Source organism: Anomaloglossus baeobatrachus, chromosome 9, assembly GCF_048569485.1.
Source record: "Anomaloglossus baeobatrachus isolate aAnoBae1 chromosome 9, aAnoBae1.hap1, whole genome shotgun sequence".
NCBI classification, from domain to species: domain Eukaryota; kingdom Metazoa; phylum Chordata; class Amphibia; order Anura; family Aromobatidae; genus Anomaloglossus; species Anomaloglossus baeobatrachus.
The window spans coordinates 115,695,659-115,711,365 of record NC_134361.1 but is presented as its reverse complement, the minus strand read 5'-3'; the positions used below and the strand labels follow the sequence as shown (position 1 = coordinate 115,711,365).

Here is a 15,707-nt window from a genome sequence, read left to right as displayed (position 1 = left end):
ACATTCGAAACGTGTCCTCTTTTTGGGCTGATGTTGACCAGGTATGGACTTTTTAACATGACCTAAAAATAAAAATTGTATTTTTTAATATAAGATTTTTTGGACTGGATTGCTGGAATTTCTTTGGACTTCAAGTTTCAAGCCTTGCCGACTTTTCCCTTCCGTGCACGGTCCAAAATCTAATGGTCTCCACGGAGCAGGTAAGCTGGACAAATCTTTTTTCTTTGTCAAGGATGGAGGACAGTATATATCAGGATGGGGAACATTTTTACAAGGCTGGGGGACATATATACCAGGATTGGGGGACATATTTACCAGGAAGTAGCCCAGGATGTAGGACATTTACCAGGATGGGGGACATATTTCCCAGGAAGGAGCCCAGGATGGGGGGCATTAGCACAGGATGGGGTATTACTACATAATGGGGGGAGTGCAACTTATTTGTCTTTTTAGGATTTAGTGTGCTTAATGTATACATACATATACATAAATCTGACCAACATGCGGATATGAGAGGAAGGCCAGGTCCAAATTTTGCACAGGGGGCCTTAATATCTAGTTACGCCACTGCCTATAGAGTGTAAGCTCTTAAGGTCAGCGGGGGCCTTCTCTCTCCTATGGAGTGTAAACCCTTATGGTCAGCCGGGAATTTTCTCTCTGATATAGAGTGTAAGCTCTTGTGATCAGCTGAGATCTCTCTTTCTCTTCTCCCCTCCTCATGTATCTTTCTAGCAATTATAAGGTTATCAATATTGAAATTTGTGCAATTTTATTCACCACAAATCAAATTCTTGTGGTAAATTTGGTAACACCAGCAAATATGAAATTCAAAATATCCGCTCATCTCTAGTTAGTAGGGAATATTTTGGTATTCCATTGTTAGCTACATCTTGACAAAAATGTTGGGAATTCTCCTGACCTGAAAAAGAACTTTTCTAAATTAATTCACTTTGTATGGACTGTCATAATTGGCAGGGAGGATTGGTATATTATTATTATTATTATTATTATTATTATTATTATTATTATTATTATTATTATTATTAATAAAATGTTGCTGAAATAAGAAAGCATTGTAACATTTTTTTAACATATATTTTATTATGCATTTTTTCTCTGCATATTTTCTACTTGTCTTGAACAAATTTTACATATAAAATGTGAGGCCAAAATGTGAGTCAATTTACAAATACTACAATAAAAATCTTAGAAGTACCGATATCTTTCAGTAAAACTTATTGATGACGCTTTGGCTGTTGCTATCTCCTGAGCTGGGGGTACGGCCATTTCAGTGCAGGGTTTACAATATGATATCGATATTTGATATTACCATTTTCCATTTCATGTGGCTTGTGCTATTATTTGACCTATTGGTTTTTGCTTTTTGTATAGACTTTTCTCAAACTCTACAATTACTATTCATTGTAATATCTCGCTTTATTACACAACTTGTCCCTCTTTACGACTCCATGGAATAACTGCTGTCATCACAAGGCAATTAGCGCATTATCACTGATAACAATATCTGATAAAGAACAGGAATGGCACCACATTTTTGATTTTATGCTTTTGATGACTGTTATTACATTTAATTTTAGAAATGTGAATCACTGAAGCAGCTCATTTTATGCAGCAAACATGTTATAAGTTGATTATTTCTTGTATATCAGGAGCGCTGTATCCATAGAAGAAGCATTGTGGAATAAAACTCCTCAATGATCTCACCTTATGTCTATCACATCGTGTGGATATTTAGGAATCCACAGTTTATTCTTTCCAAAAATAGAAAACAGAAACCTGGTGACAAATCCCTGTAAAATGTGGCCTTGCCCTCACCGGGGCGTCGTGTCCGGTGAATGTGAAGGTGGAATTTCCATGGAACTGAGCTGAATACTTAATAGCACTAGTACAATATCTCCACCCGCTGATACTACAAGTTGTCTTTTCCCTGGTTAGGAAACGTCTTGTAGACATGTTATATATTGTATGCAGTGATGCACACAGGGGATTGGCGGCAGTAAAGACCTTCCATCTACACTACCGCTATATTATATCCGGTGTCCCTTCATCTGAGGATGGAAATATGTTTATTCCGGTCATGTTACAATTTGCTTATTGTTGAATTTTCATCTACATTTTCTGGAATTTTATGAACCTGATCTGAAGAGGGACATTTCCCTCAAAACGCGTTACGTTACATCTTTAATAAATCCCCCCCTTCTGTGAAAGCGCTGGAGCCTTTCTTTCATCCAGGTTTTGTATCCTGTTTTCCTGCAGCATCTTCTCCTCGCTGATCTATCCTTGTACTGCGCTCCTGCACCTGCAGTGACATAGAGGAGGACGTTACTGCCGTCTATCACTGGTTACACACAGGCTGGTATATTCTGAGCAGTCATTTCTCATGATTTCCCCTGCGCAGTGTCACACTATGGGCCACGCTCGGCTTTCTTATAGTTATCTCTTTACTCTTAGCAGAGAACATTTTGAAACTTGTATCAGTCAGAAAGTGACAAATCAGAGGGTCTGAAAACAGAAGAATGAATATATCCTTTATCGAGGAAGACTAAAAAATAATAATACTTTATTATTTCACAATGTACTAATACAATTTCATTAAAACTTATAATATCCAAGGGTAGAGAACATGATACAGAGAAGATAAGACGGGACGCTGCAATATGTTCATATAATTACAAGTGTACACAGGATTAGTCACAATATATACAGTCATGGCCAAAAGTATTGGCACCCCTGAAAATATTCCAGAAAATGAAGGTTTTCTATCAGAACATTATTGCATTTACACATGTTTTCTAATACATATGTTTATTTCCTTTTGTGTGTATTGGAAAAACAGCCATGAATAGAATAAAAAAAGCAAATTGGACATAATTTCACACAAATCTCCAAAAATGGGCTGGAAAAAATTATGGGTAAACAATTTTGTTTGAAGTATGTGATAATTATTTATACTCACAAGAGCCAATTGAAAGACATAATTACTGTATAGGGACAACTGGAAGAAAATATTACTTATTACTGCCAGAATAGGGGACACTATTACTCTACATTGGGAGACATTAATAATATTCCCCATTGTGGCCCATACATAATTAATTATGTTAAATTATGGAGCCATAATTGGAGATTATCCAACTGTACTTAGGCATAAATAATGGAATCTATTACTGTACGGGGGCAGAAATGGTGCATGTTACTACTGTATTGGTGCCACTGGGGATCGCTGCATTATTGTTGTATTCTAGCACAAATATGGACATTACTAATATAGGGAGACATCACTACTGCAATAGATTTTAATTTTTGGGGATCTTGTTACTGTATATAAGTGAGGTAATAAGTGGGCAGGGTTCTGTACAAAGTGATCAGTAATGGATGTATATGAGACAAAAAAGAAATCATAGCAGCCTGTGCCGAATGAAGAAGAAAAGCTAAAATGAATACTTCAATTGGAGACATCCAGTGAGCTCTGTATCTACCTGAGCTGTATACACTATATACTATCTGCAGAGCTCCGTGTATAATGTCACTGGTGGTAATATTAGTGTTAGTACTGTGGTGTTTGTTAATGATCACTATGATGGTATTATTTAATTTGTATGTGGTGGTAATATGGGGTCTTGTCATGGTTTAGCACTATTTATCTCTTTTATGTGGTATTCTTGGCATATTGGTCTTGATATAGTGTATTTGTTTTTTTAGTAAATGGATGGTAGCTACAAGTGCTTCTCAATAAAATAGAATATCATCAAAAAGTTAATTTATTTCAGTTATTCAATACAAAAAATTAAACACATATATTATATAGAGTCAATGCACAGAGATGGATCTATTTCAAGAGTTTATTTCTGTTAATGTTGATGAATATGGCTTATAGAAAAATACAAACGTCATTATCACAGAAAATTAGAATAAATACCACAATACACCTGCAAAGGCTTCCAAAGCATTTAAAATGGTCCCTTAGTCTGGTTCAGTAGGCTACACAATCATAAGGAAGACTGCTGACTTGACAGATCTCCAGAAGGCAGTCATTGACATACTCCACAAGGAGGTTAAGCCACAAAAGGTCAGCAATGAAGATGGCTGTATCCAAGCATATTAATGGAAAGTTGAGTGGAAGAAAAAAGTGTGGTAGAAAAAAGTGCACAAGCAACCGGGACATGGGCTACAAGTGTCACATTTCTTGTATCAAGCCACTCATGACGAATAGACAACACCAGAAGCATCTTAACTGGGCCACGGAGAAAAAGAACTGGATTGTTGCTCAGTGGTCCAGGGTGTTGTTTTCAGATTAAAGTAAATTTTGCCTTTCATTTGGAAATCGCGGTCCCAGAGTCTGGAGGAAGAGTGGAGAGGCCACAATCCCAGCTGCTTGAGGTCTAGTGTGAAGTTTCCACAATCAGTGATGGTTTGGGGAGCCATGTCATCTGCTGGTGTAGCTCCACTGTGTTTTATCAAGACCAAAGTCAGCACAGCCGTCTACCAGGAAATTTTAGAGCACTTCATGCTTCCCTCTGCCGACAAGCTTTGTGGATATGGAAATGTCATTTTCCAGTAGGACTTGGCACCTGTCCATACTGCCAAAAGTACTAATACCTGGTTTAATACCCATAGTATCACTGTGCTTGATTGGCCAGCAAACTCGCCTGACCTAAACCCTATAGAGACCCTATGAGGTATTATCAAGAGGAAGATGAGAGACACCAGACCTAACAATGCAGACGAGCTGAAGGCAGCTATCAAAGCAACTTGGGCTTCCATAACACCTCAGCAGTGCCACAGGCTGATCGCCTCCATGCCACACCGCATTGATGCAGTAATTCCTGCAAAAGGAGTCCGGCCAAGTATTGAGGCATTTACTGTATAGACTTTTCAGTAGGCGCCAACATTTCTGAGTTTAAAATTATTTTTACAGTTGGTCTTATATAATATTCTAATTTTCTGAGATAATGACTTTTGGGTTTTCATTGGCTGTAAGCCATAATCATCACCATTAACAGAAATAAGATAATATTCTAATATATGGAGATGCACTTGTATCTACAACCAGGAAACAAAACATCATATTCGACTACACGAGGAATGAAAGAAGCTATTCTTAGTACAGTGATATCTTCCCACATTGTTACATCAGAGCTTCACTACTAGACCGAGACTGGGAATGCTAATTATTACTAGTGACATGGAGAAGAGGGCGAGCGCTGTATATATAGAGCACAGTATTATCCTAATTATTACTAGTGACATGGAGAAGAGGGCGAGCGCTGTATATAGAGAGCACAGTATTATCCTAATTATTACTAGTGACATGGAGAAGAGGGCGAGCGCTGTATATAGAGAACACAGTATTATCCTAATTATTACTAGTGACATGGAGAAGAGGGCGAGCGCTGTATATAGAGAGCACAGTATTATCCTAATTATTACTAGTGACATGGAGAAGAGGGCGAGCGCTGTATATAGAGAGCACAGTATTATCCTAATTATTACTAGTGACATGGAGAAGAGGGCGAGCGCTGTATATAGAGAGCACAGTATTATCCTAATTATTACTAGTGACATGGAGAAGAGGGCGAGCGCTGTATATAGAGAGCACAGTATTATCCTAATTATTACTAGTGACATGGAGAAGAGGGCGAGCGCTGTATATAGAGAGCACAGTATTATCCTAATTATTACTAGTGACATGGAGAAGAGGGCGAGCGCTGTATATAGAGAGCACAGTATTATCCTAATTATTACTGCTGCTAGAGGGAACTAGTGACATGGAGAAGAGGGCGAGCGCTGTATATAGAGAGCACAGTATTATCCTAATTATTACTAGTGACATGGAGAAGAGGGCGAGTGCTGTATATAGAGAGCACAGTATTATCCTAATTATTACTGCTGCTAGAGAGTAACTAGTGACATGGAGAAGAGGGCGAGCGCTGTATATAGAGAGCACAGTATTATCCTAATTATTACTGCTGCTAGAGAGTAACTAGTGAAATGGAGAAGAGGGCGAGCGCTGTATATAGAGAGCACAGTATTATCCTAATTATTACTGCTGCTAGAGAGTAACTAGTGACATGGAGAAGAGGGCGAGCGCTGTATATAGAGAGCACAGTATTATCCTAATTATTACTAGTGACATGGAGAAGAGGGCGAGCGCTGTATATAGAGAGCACAGTATTATCCTAATTATTACTAGTGACATGGAGAAGAGGGCGAGCGCTGTATATAGAGAGCACAGTGTTATCCTAATTATTACTAGTGACATGGAGAAGAGGGCGAGCGCTGTATATAGAGAGCACAGTGTTATCCTAATAATTACTAGTGGCATGGAGAAGAGGGCGAGCGCTGTATATAGAGAGCACAGTGTTAGCCTAATTATTACTAGTGGCATGGAGAAGAGGGCGAGCGCTGTATATAGAGAGCACAGTATTATCCTAATTATTACTAGTGACATGGAGAAGAGGGCGAGCGCTGTATATAGAGAGCACAGTATTATCCTAATTATTACTAGTGGCATGGAGAAGAGGGCGAGCGCTGTATATAGAGAGCACAGTATTATCCTAATTATTACTAGTGGCATGGAGAAGAGGGCGAGCGCTGTATATAGAGAGCACAGTATTATCCTAATTATTACTAGTGACATGGAGAAGAGGGCGAGCGCTGTATATAGAGAGCACAGTATTATCCTAATTATTACTAGTGGCATGGAGAAGAGGGCGAGCGCTGTATATAGAGAGCACAGTATTATCCTAATTATTACTAGTGGCATGGAGAAGAGGGCGAGCGCTGTATATAGAGAGCACAGTGTTATCCTAATTATTACTAGTGACATGGAGAAGAGGGCGAGCGCTGTATATAGAGAGCACAGTATTATCCTAATTATTACTAGTGACATGGAGAAGAGGGCGAGCGCTGTATATAGAGAGCACAGTATTATTCTAATTATTACTAGTGACATGGAGAAGAGGGCGAGCGCTGTATATAGAGAGCACAGTATTATCCTAATTATTACTAGTGACATGGAGAAGAGGGCGAGCGCTGTATATAGAGAGCACAGTGTTATCCTAGTTATGGCAGGTAATTAGATGTGTAATAGTGACGTCACTGTTATTGCTGATGACTGCACGGAGCCGGCACATAGTATCGGAGCTGGATAAACCTGTATCTTTCCTTGTAGCCTCGGGAGATGGATAGCAGAGCTGTGTGATGAGAGGAAATGTGGGTGTGTGGCGTGGACTGGTTGTGGGTGGAGATGTCCTCAGTATAAAGGCTCAGAGACCGGCTCTTCAGGAATCTCAGTGACATCAGAATCTGCGGCCGCTATGAATGAAGCTGAGAGCAGAGGAGAATCGCTGTATCTCAGCATTGGGGTGCTGGCTGTTACTGCAGGTACGGGACACTGATCTGCCTTGTTCCCTCACTGTATATATCCATAGTGATAAAAGTTACTATAGGGCTATAACTATATTATATGTTTTTATGTTTTTATTCTCCTGTTTTAGGCAGTTTACTTCTCTCAATACAATATTACAGTATTGGAGCGTCTGCTCCTCTTATACCCACAACTGCCCTGGGCGTCCTCCTCCTGATATCGGCAGCTATTTTAGGATATTCAGGTATGGATCTACTGACAGAATATGTTGTATAAAGGGATTTCTGGCAGCGCTGACTTCTGCAGCGGTCGGTGAGCGGCGCTGCTGGCGATGGGTCTGGACGTGCCTCCTGGGACGCCGGCTCATCCATCAGAATAGGACTGGTGCATGATACCTGCCGACTGCGCACGCGCCTGGCCGATATGTGTGGATGTGACGTCCCCAGCGCCGCTCACCTACCAATGCGGAAGGGATCGGAGCCCGACCATCCTCGTAAGTGTTTAATTAAAGTTGAGTACATTTACTAAAAGCTTTAGAATCATTTGCTTAGAAATAATCAGTGTTACAGTTCAGACCGGTAATGAATGATTATCTGAACATAGGGCTGTTATAGGAAGGAGACGGCTGGAGATGAATTATTACATAGGACATCATTATAACATAACATAATGGTAACACTGCAATGCCTCTATAGTGATTCTGTGACAAATCTATACGATATATTCAGTGTCTGGGGCTTTTCCAGATCTGTAATCACATCCGATCCCGGGCTCAGCTCCCGTGATTCTGTCCTTTCCATACTTCCCATATGTGCAATGTTCTGGCACAGTCCGGATCACCAGATACAGGACAGGGAAACGCTCTACTAATTTGTGCTGAGACTTTTCTAGTGTTTGGGGGAATTTCAGGGTAGAAGGAGAGATCAGCTTATAATGTGCCACAATATGGGATGGGATGTGTTAGTGTACAGCATGTATCACTGTGCAATGTAATGAGCGGCTCAGAAATGGAAGAATGACCGCAAGATGGCCTGATATTATATAGAAACACTTTACATAAATAGAAAAATAAAATGCTCTTCATCAGAAACGTGGTAAAGTCATTCTAAATAACAATAATGTACTAATACCATTGTAAAACACTGCATAAACGTGAAACTCTCCTCTGAGAGCAGCATGATGTAGGAGCAGAGACCCTAATTCCAGCAATGAGTCACTTACTGGGCTGCTTCCTGCAGTTTTGATAAAATCACAGTTTTATCTGCTGCAGGTCTACCAGTTCTCTGAATGCTGAGCTCTGTATAATCCTGAACACACCACTGATTGGCAGCTTTCTGTGTACACTGTGCATAGGCAGAAAGCTGCCAATCAGTGGTAGGGTGGGATTATACAGTGCCTCTAAATATGGAGGACTACATGGCAACAGATTTACTATTCCTGTATTTAGAATTTCCTGCTGATAAAACTATGATTTTACCAAAACTATGGCAAGCAGCTCAGTACCCAGGACTGGAGTCAGGGTTTCTGTCTCTATATCATGCTGTTCTCAGATTGAGTTGTAGTAACCTGGTGGCAGAATCCCATTATCCAGCAATAAATTCCAATCAACCTTATAAAAAGCCATTAATCGCCCCCACATTGTTGATCCCCTCGGCAGCCTGTTGATTCTCTGCACAGGGACATTTGGTCGCGCGGCCGTTCATGTCCTACAAATCATCAGGCTGCGGAGGCAAACACGAGAAGGCAGAGTATTGGCAGAGCCGGAATGATGGGGAGTTTAGGCAGTAATTATATTACCCTATAAAGTGTATCTGATCTTAATATTGTAAAATTACTGAATTATTGGAAATACTGAATCTAAAAATATTGCCTATTTTATATTTTCATTGTCATTTACATATTAGGAATCCGGAAAATACGAGGAAATGTTTCCCTGTGGGTCTCCTTTTACTGGACGGTGTCAGCTCTGTGGAGTGGATATGGCGTCAACCTGATCCTGAGGGGAACCAACGTCATCAGCGTCTCTGACATGAGAAATGCCCTAGTTCCTGGCTTAGTCGCCTTCTTCCTGGGGCTGCTCATTATTGGGGTGGTGGGGATCCTTCAGAAGGAAACTCTTCTTGCTTTGATGTCTGTGGCTCTTTCTCTTTCCAGCATTCATGAAATCGTTCTCTTCTATGATAGTAGAGTCGGCTCCTCGGCAGTTGCATGTAATTATCTTATAGTTGTGCTCCTTGGGATATACTTCTCCGGTGGCCGGACGCTCCATAGCATCACCAAAGGGCAGGTTATGTTACCAGGAACAGACATAACTAATAAAAGCAATGAGCCAGGATCTGATGGCTCCAGTAAGGCAGCATTCATAGCTGCGGGCCTCATTCTTAACATGGCGGCCTCTAGTGTGTTTGGCTGCCGGCTCCTGGGAATAACCAGTAGTCTTTTCGTTGGTCAGGTAGCCTGGCTGTGGACGGCGGCGGTCTACCAGGCCGTTATCTGTATCTTTTCATACCGTCATTATCACATGCTAGAGGCTACACATTTTGCCTTTTTTTCCATCTTGAGATTTGCTGAAGGCTATTCTCTACTGTATCAGTTCCTAAACACAAGTCAGTTACATTACCCCCTTCCATTCTTGGTGGTTTTCTCCATACTATTTTTTGTCCTCACTCTGTTTACAAGTATTCAGAGTCCTATAGAAGCAATATATCTATTGTTTTATGTCGCCTACTGCATTGCATTAGCTTCTAACCCAAAAGGATTTTTTCATGGTGGACCCCAAGGAGTTAATATCGCAATATATATAGTTTCAGCCATTACAGTTCTCATCACTTTATATAATGCAAAGTCTTCTACAACGATCCCAACAGGTGAAGGCATTATCAGGAAACTATTCCTCAGCAATAACATGTTCAAGCTCCGTCAAGATAAAGATATAAATGAGCCCTACCTTGGTTATTCCAAGTATGGCGATGCAGAAATCCTCGCCCACGCATGCAATATTTTGGCTGCCTTTGCCATGACTATGCCGGGGAGCCCGGGTGAACCTTTGGTTACGGTTGTCTTGCCGTGGGTTGTGGTGGCTGGAGGACTTTATAATCTCATCTGTGGGTCTGTAGCTTTCTCCCGAGGTAAGACACTAGAAAGCAGTGCCTTTATTCTGTATGGGGTGATGTGGGTGATCTGGGGGATTTCCCGGTATAGTGGGGTCTATGACACAAGCAGAGGCTTCAACACGGCCGTAGGAATTATATGTTTCCTTCTCTTTAATAGTTTTCTTGTTCTCAGCACACTTTTCCTGTCTAAAGCCTGGTTTGTGTACACTCTCACCTTCCAGCTTATCTTAATCAGCTTTCTTCTTGATGCTCTCAATGTGCTCCCTCAAGGCTATGATATCGCTGTTACTATTATATTTGGCCTTGCTGGATTCTACTTATTTCTTTCCACTCTTCACAATACCACTTTTGAGACTCCCCTGATCCCAGTTGGCAGCCCCATTATCAAAATTAGTGGTTTTACCAATGACAGATCAACATGTCCTCACCTGATTTCTACAAGGACCAGCTCAGTCCAAAAGATTGCAGGTAAGAGATAAGAGAAAGATGATAGTAACCCTTGTAAGACGTTTTCTTTGTATAGAACTAAGAAAAGTTTCTTAGAAGACTTACATAAATGTGATTTTCATGTTCTTGCTTTTTTAGAAATCATGAAAAATGGCGGTATATGTGGCGTCCCTACCGACACGGTGTACGTACTGGTGGCCGCCTGCAATCACCCGGAGGCAGTGGAGCGGGCGTACAAGTAGGTTAGGCCACAACACAGCGACTGATGGTTTTCTGAAAATCTCATTATTATAGATGGCGGACGCTGCAGACAAATACATTGTATATTACCTGCGGGGTTGTGTGTGACACAGTGACCTATAGATCCTCATAGTGAGGACTCTGTGACGTGCGGCCCCTCAATGTCTGCCCTTAAGAATATGGCAGGAATACATGGAAAGGAAGAGCACGGGCCGGGTTATTCTAATCTATTATCTGCCTAAATAAAGTAACAATAGAAAATCCAAATAGAAGAATAAGACTTTTTTTTATTATTTTTTTACAGTAAAATAAATGTGATATAAAGGAAAGTTATTTCTATATATTGTATACAGTATATATTGTCTATATATTGTAAACTGCAATAGACAATTCTCTAATGAGCTTTACTTTCCCTTTTTCAGGACAAAGCGTCAGGCTCAGGATCGGCCGATGTCTCTGTGGATATCAAGCCTACAGCAACTGGAACCGGCCAAACATCTGCTCAGTCCTCTGCTCTGGGACTTCATGGAGGCGGCTTGGCCCTCGTCCATCAGTCTTGTGATCCCAAGAGGTGAGAACCTACTGTATATACGGCCACAAGAAACTGTCATCTCCTCCAGACCCCAATGCCATAGATATAAGTCACGCCCTCACATACAACAATTCCATCATGTCCCTTATTTCTGTGTCACACCAGGATCTGCCTAAAATGTTAATACATGTATTTCTCTCATAGGACCATGGCTGGATGTTTTAGGAGCTCGTGACTCTGCAAAATACATAGGAACCCCTCAGAGCATTGCTATCCGGATCCCCGACTGCTCAGTGACCACTCACCTCATTGATATGGTAACAGAAAAGGCGACTTCATCCGTTTTCCCAAACTGTAGTCAGATAATATGTTTCTTCACAGATTACAGAAAAGTATAATCCATACTTACAAAACGTTTTCATAAAAAATAATATCTGCAGCCAAATGAATCTTCCGGTGTCTTCGTCCTGCAGGTCGGCCCCATTGCAGTGACGTCCGCCAATCCTTCTGGAGAAGCCGACACTACTCATCACAACCAAGTCTATGCAAAATTAGGAGACAAGGTAGCATGGATGATGGATATTTAGCCAGGTATAGTTACAAGGTAAAGACAATAGGTAAAAGCCTCTATGTTTCCTCTCAGGTTGATGGCGTTCTGTGTGATGGGGCGTCCCCCGAAAATATCGCTTCTACTGTGGTAGATTGCACAAAGATAGACGCTGGTAACATCGCATTCTTCAGAGTCGGCATCGTGCCCAAGTCACAGGTAATGCTGGGATACTAGTATTGGATTATTATTGTTATTTACACATTTTTGCAGTTATTCCAGTCTGATTGATATGTTCATTGAGAGGAACATGTCCATATAATAAATCTTTTCCATTTGTACGCCATCTGCAGTCATCTCCATTGGCAAAGTTCAATTAAAGGCCCTGTGTAAGAATAAGAAAATGATCATTGTCCTTCCAGAAAAGGCGCCGCTTTTCTCCATGGTGTATATCCAGAAGTGCTGCTTAGACTCATTCTGAAAAATGCAGATTCCTGTTACTAATCTCAGGCAATTTATATAGGAAAGCCCAAAATGTCATAATAAAGAAAAATGATATTCCCCCAGGCCACAGCCCACCAGAACTTTCTATCAATCCTGGACCAGTATCAGTTATACAATTACAGATCCCGAATACAAGGATTTTCTAAAATATGTGACGGCTGCGATTATATTACCAGCTCTCGTCCCTATACTCCACTGTATTGATAGGGTTAATGATTTATGGCTGCAGTCATCTAAATACCTATAACAATACTTCTGGGAAGAAAAGTGTGAAATCATGTCAGTATAGAGTAACATCAGAAAACGCATTTGCTAACACAAGTTATTATATTTTTCAGGTTTTACAAATATTAGACCAAGTTCAGATGAAGCACAAAAAGGGTCTCATTAATGGGGGATTCTCTGGATCCACAGAAGAAATCACACAGAAGATGCAGGGGTCTAATAACCAGACAGACGTGCGGCCCCCGACCAACTCTGAAGATAACGGATCTGCGTCATATGATAACGAGGGCTTCACAGCAGAGGATGATCCCCAGGGAAATTAACATTGGTGAATGTAGCAAATGTTGTAAATATTGAATGACACAAGTTCCTAATTTTATACTTATTTATTTTATTTAAATATTAGATTAATAAATATTAATTATTTTTGTAAAAAATGTTGTCATCTTTTCACAGACAGAGGCAATAAAAAATTTTAAAGGTCTTATTTAGCTCGACCCATTACCAGCCAAACATAGTCATATTTTCAAGTCTTGAGCTGTAATGACCTGTAATGTAAAACATAAGGATGACAAGACATTTGTCTCGTTGCTGCCTCACAAAGCCTCTTGTGACCCCTGAGAAGTGAAGACACAATAAAAACGTATAATTAGTGATTTACTATAACTGTAAAGGCAGGAGCCGCACATGCAAAAACCACACATTGATCCTTTGCAGCTAAGCAAAAATTTACAAAACTGAATATTAGGATGGTAGTTTACTGTTCTTATAATTTGTTTTTTAGCTACTTCCACTTGGTGTTGGTGCTGGGTGGAGGCCATTGTTACTGTGGTGTATTGTGGGGCGGTGTGGTCTGCAGTGATGGGATCTCAGCCTGGCAGCTCTGCTGGTGCCCTATTGCGGTCCCGGTGGTTGGGCAGAGCACCGCACTTTTAAGGCTAGGGACCCACTGAGAGGTTCTGCATTCAGTCTGATCAGGCTGTTAAACTAAGAACCTTGTGTTTACTTTTGTCAATTTTTCCTTAGCCATAATAGATCAATGTATAAAACAGATAAAAATAGATCAATGTATAGGTTTAGTTGTGCGGTCCAGGTCTTTCTCTACAGCTATGGTAAATATAACAGTACAAGGGGCGGGCGCTATTCCCCTGGGAGTGTGGTGCCCCTGAGGCTTCCGTCGCCACAGAGACATTGCACCCCAGTCAGAGGTGTGATGTCCCATCCTGGGTAAGGAAAGGGGTACATGCCAGTTCACAGGTAAAACTGCACTACACCCATTGCTAGGCACACACTGGGACCAGAGACAGTGGCAGCAACCCTCCCATGCTGCATGCTGAGAGGGGCCGTAAGACCCATCCCTGCTCCCATAGGGTGGTAGCTTAGCAACCGGGGGTGGGAAGAGCGAGCCGAGTGTAGAGCAGAGAGGAAGGTCAGAGTTTCAGTTTACCTCAGAGAGTGAGAGAGTGAGGAGACAGCATGTAGCTGTGAAAGAGAAAGAAACTCTGTGAGTTCAGAGTGTCTGCAACAGAGAAAGAAAGCAACAGAGAAAGAGAGAAACAGAGAGTAGAAAAAGAGCTCTAGTCAGGCAGGAGCTAAAGAAAGAAGAAAGTGACGCTTCCTGGTGAAGACCCTGGGACTCAGAGGGTCCAGGTGACACCAAGCAGGGAACGAAGGGATTCCAGGGCCACAGATAGCTTCAGAGCTGGTGACCTGTTCCACAGGAACATCGGTGGAGGGATCAAGCTGCATCAGGGGACGGTCCCTAGTCACTGGAGGAGGAGAAGTCATCTCCAAAGGTTAAAAAAACCGAGGTCCAGGGAAAGCTGCATGCTCCCCGGACCAAAGCCCACAGCAAGAATCTCTGGAAAAGGGGCAAATACCGACAGGCGAGCTCCCAGCCCGGAGGCTGCAGTGGAGGCCGAGCCAGGTTCAGCCACAAAAGGCAAGGCTAGTGAAGTCAGCTGAGAAAGTACACAATTAGAGGGGTGCACTGGCATTTACCCCCAGATCTACCTGGGATTGGCGGAGGTCCCTGACGGTGGTCCCAGCAGTCCAAAGGCTCCTGCAGGCCTTGACAAGAACTGTGAGTAAAGACCTTGAAACTGCACCCCTGGTGTTGCCTCAGTTATTTATCTGCATAGACACTTACGAGCACCAACAGTGTCCCCGGGGCACCGCTCCACCTGTGGGGAGCAGTACCACCATTGCTGCCATTCCATCGCCCCGGAGGCCTCACACAGCAGCGGCGGCTTAATAGCCGCAAACCACAGGTGGCGTCACGACAAATATACACTCTAATTACCCCTACGTCACCAGCCATATTAATTGACACCCACCAGGGCCACGGAGCCAGGCCCCCGCCACCACTGACGACCCCCGGACTAGTCCGGCCCGGCACCGGGTGTCCCATAGCCCTGAGGTGGGTGAGTCAACTTTGGCGTCACGAACAGGATTTCGTGCCCGGACCCACCTGGTACTGTGCGCCTGAAAAGACTGTGAAAGAACTGTGTTTTACTGAAAAAACTGCCGCCATTAGCCTGGCTGAGCGTGGGAAGAAGAGGGGCGTGCCTGCAGAAAGAGCGCGAAAGTAAGCCCCGCCCCCTTTGATCTTGCAAGGAAGAGCGCGAAGCGGTGCCCGCTATGGAGAGCGGACGGAAGATGTCTGCGTTCAGCCCTGTCGGCGGCATGGCGGGACTCCGAAGTGGAGGA

The 15,707-nt window shown here is 42.2% G+C and overlaps 1 protein-coding gene across 2 annotated transcripts; it reads left to right on the top strand.

Moving 5' to 3' along the window:
• The first annotated feature begins 7,223 nt into the window (after window positions 1–7,223).
• On the top strand, window positions 7,224–13,359 carry LOC142250537 (uncharacterized). 2 transcript variants are annotated; one of them, XM_075322714.1, is made up of 9 exons: window positions 7,224–7,407; window positions 7,521–7,634; window positions 9,295–10,971; window positions 11,089–11,188; window positions 11,613–11,761; window positions 11,927–12,039; window positions 12,196–12,285; window positions 12,366–12,488; window positions 13,112–13,359. In XM_075322714.1, exons 1-9 carry the CDS (start codon window positions 7,341–7,343, stop codon window positions 13,319–13,321), a joined length of 2,643 nt encoding a protein of 880 aa, XP_075178829.1. In that variant the 5' UTR covers window positions 7,224–7,340; the 3' UTR covers window positions 13,322–13,359. The 2 variants fall into 2 exon arrangements, with proteins under 2 accessions (XP_075178829.1, XP_075178830.1); XM_075322715.1 differs by lacking the exons at window positions 7,224–7,407; window positions 7,521–7,634 and adding an exon at window positions 7,852–7,883.
• Window positions 13,360–15,707: the final 2,348 nt, after the last annotated feature.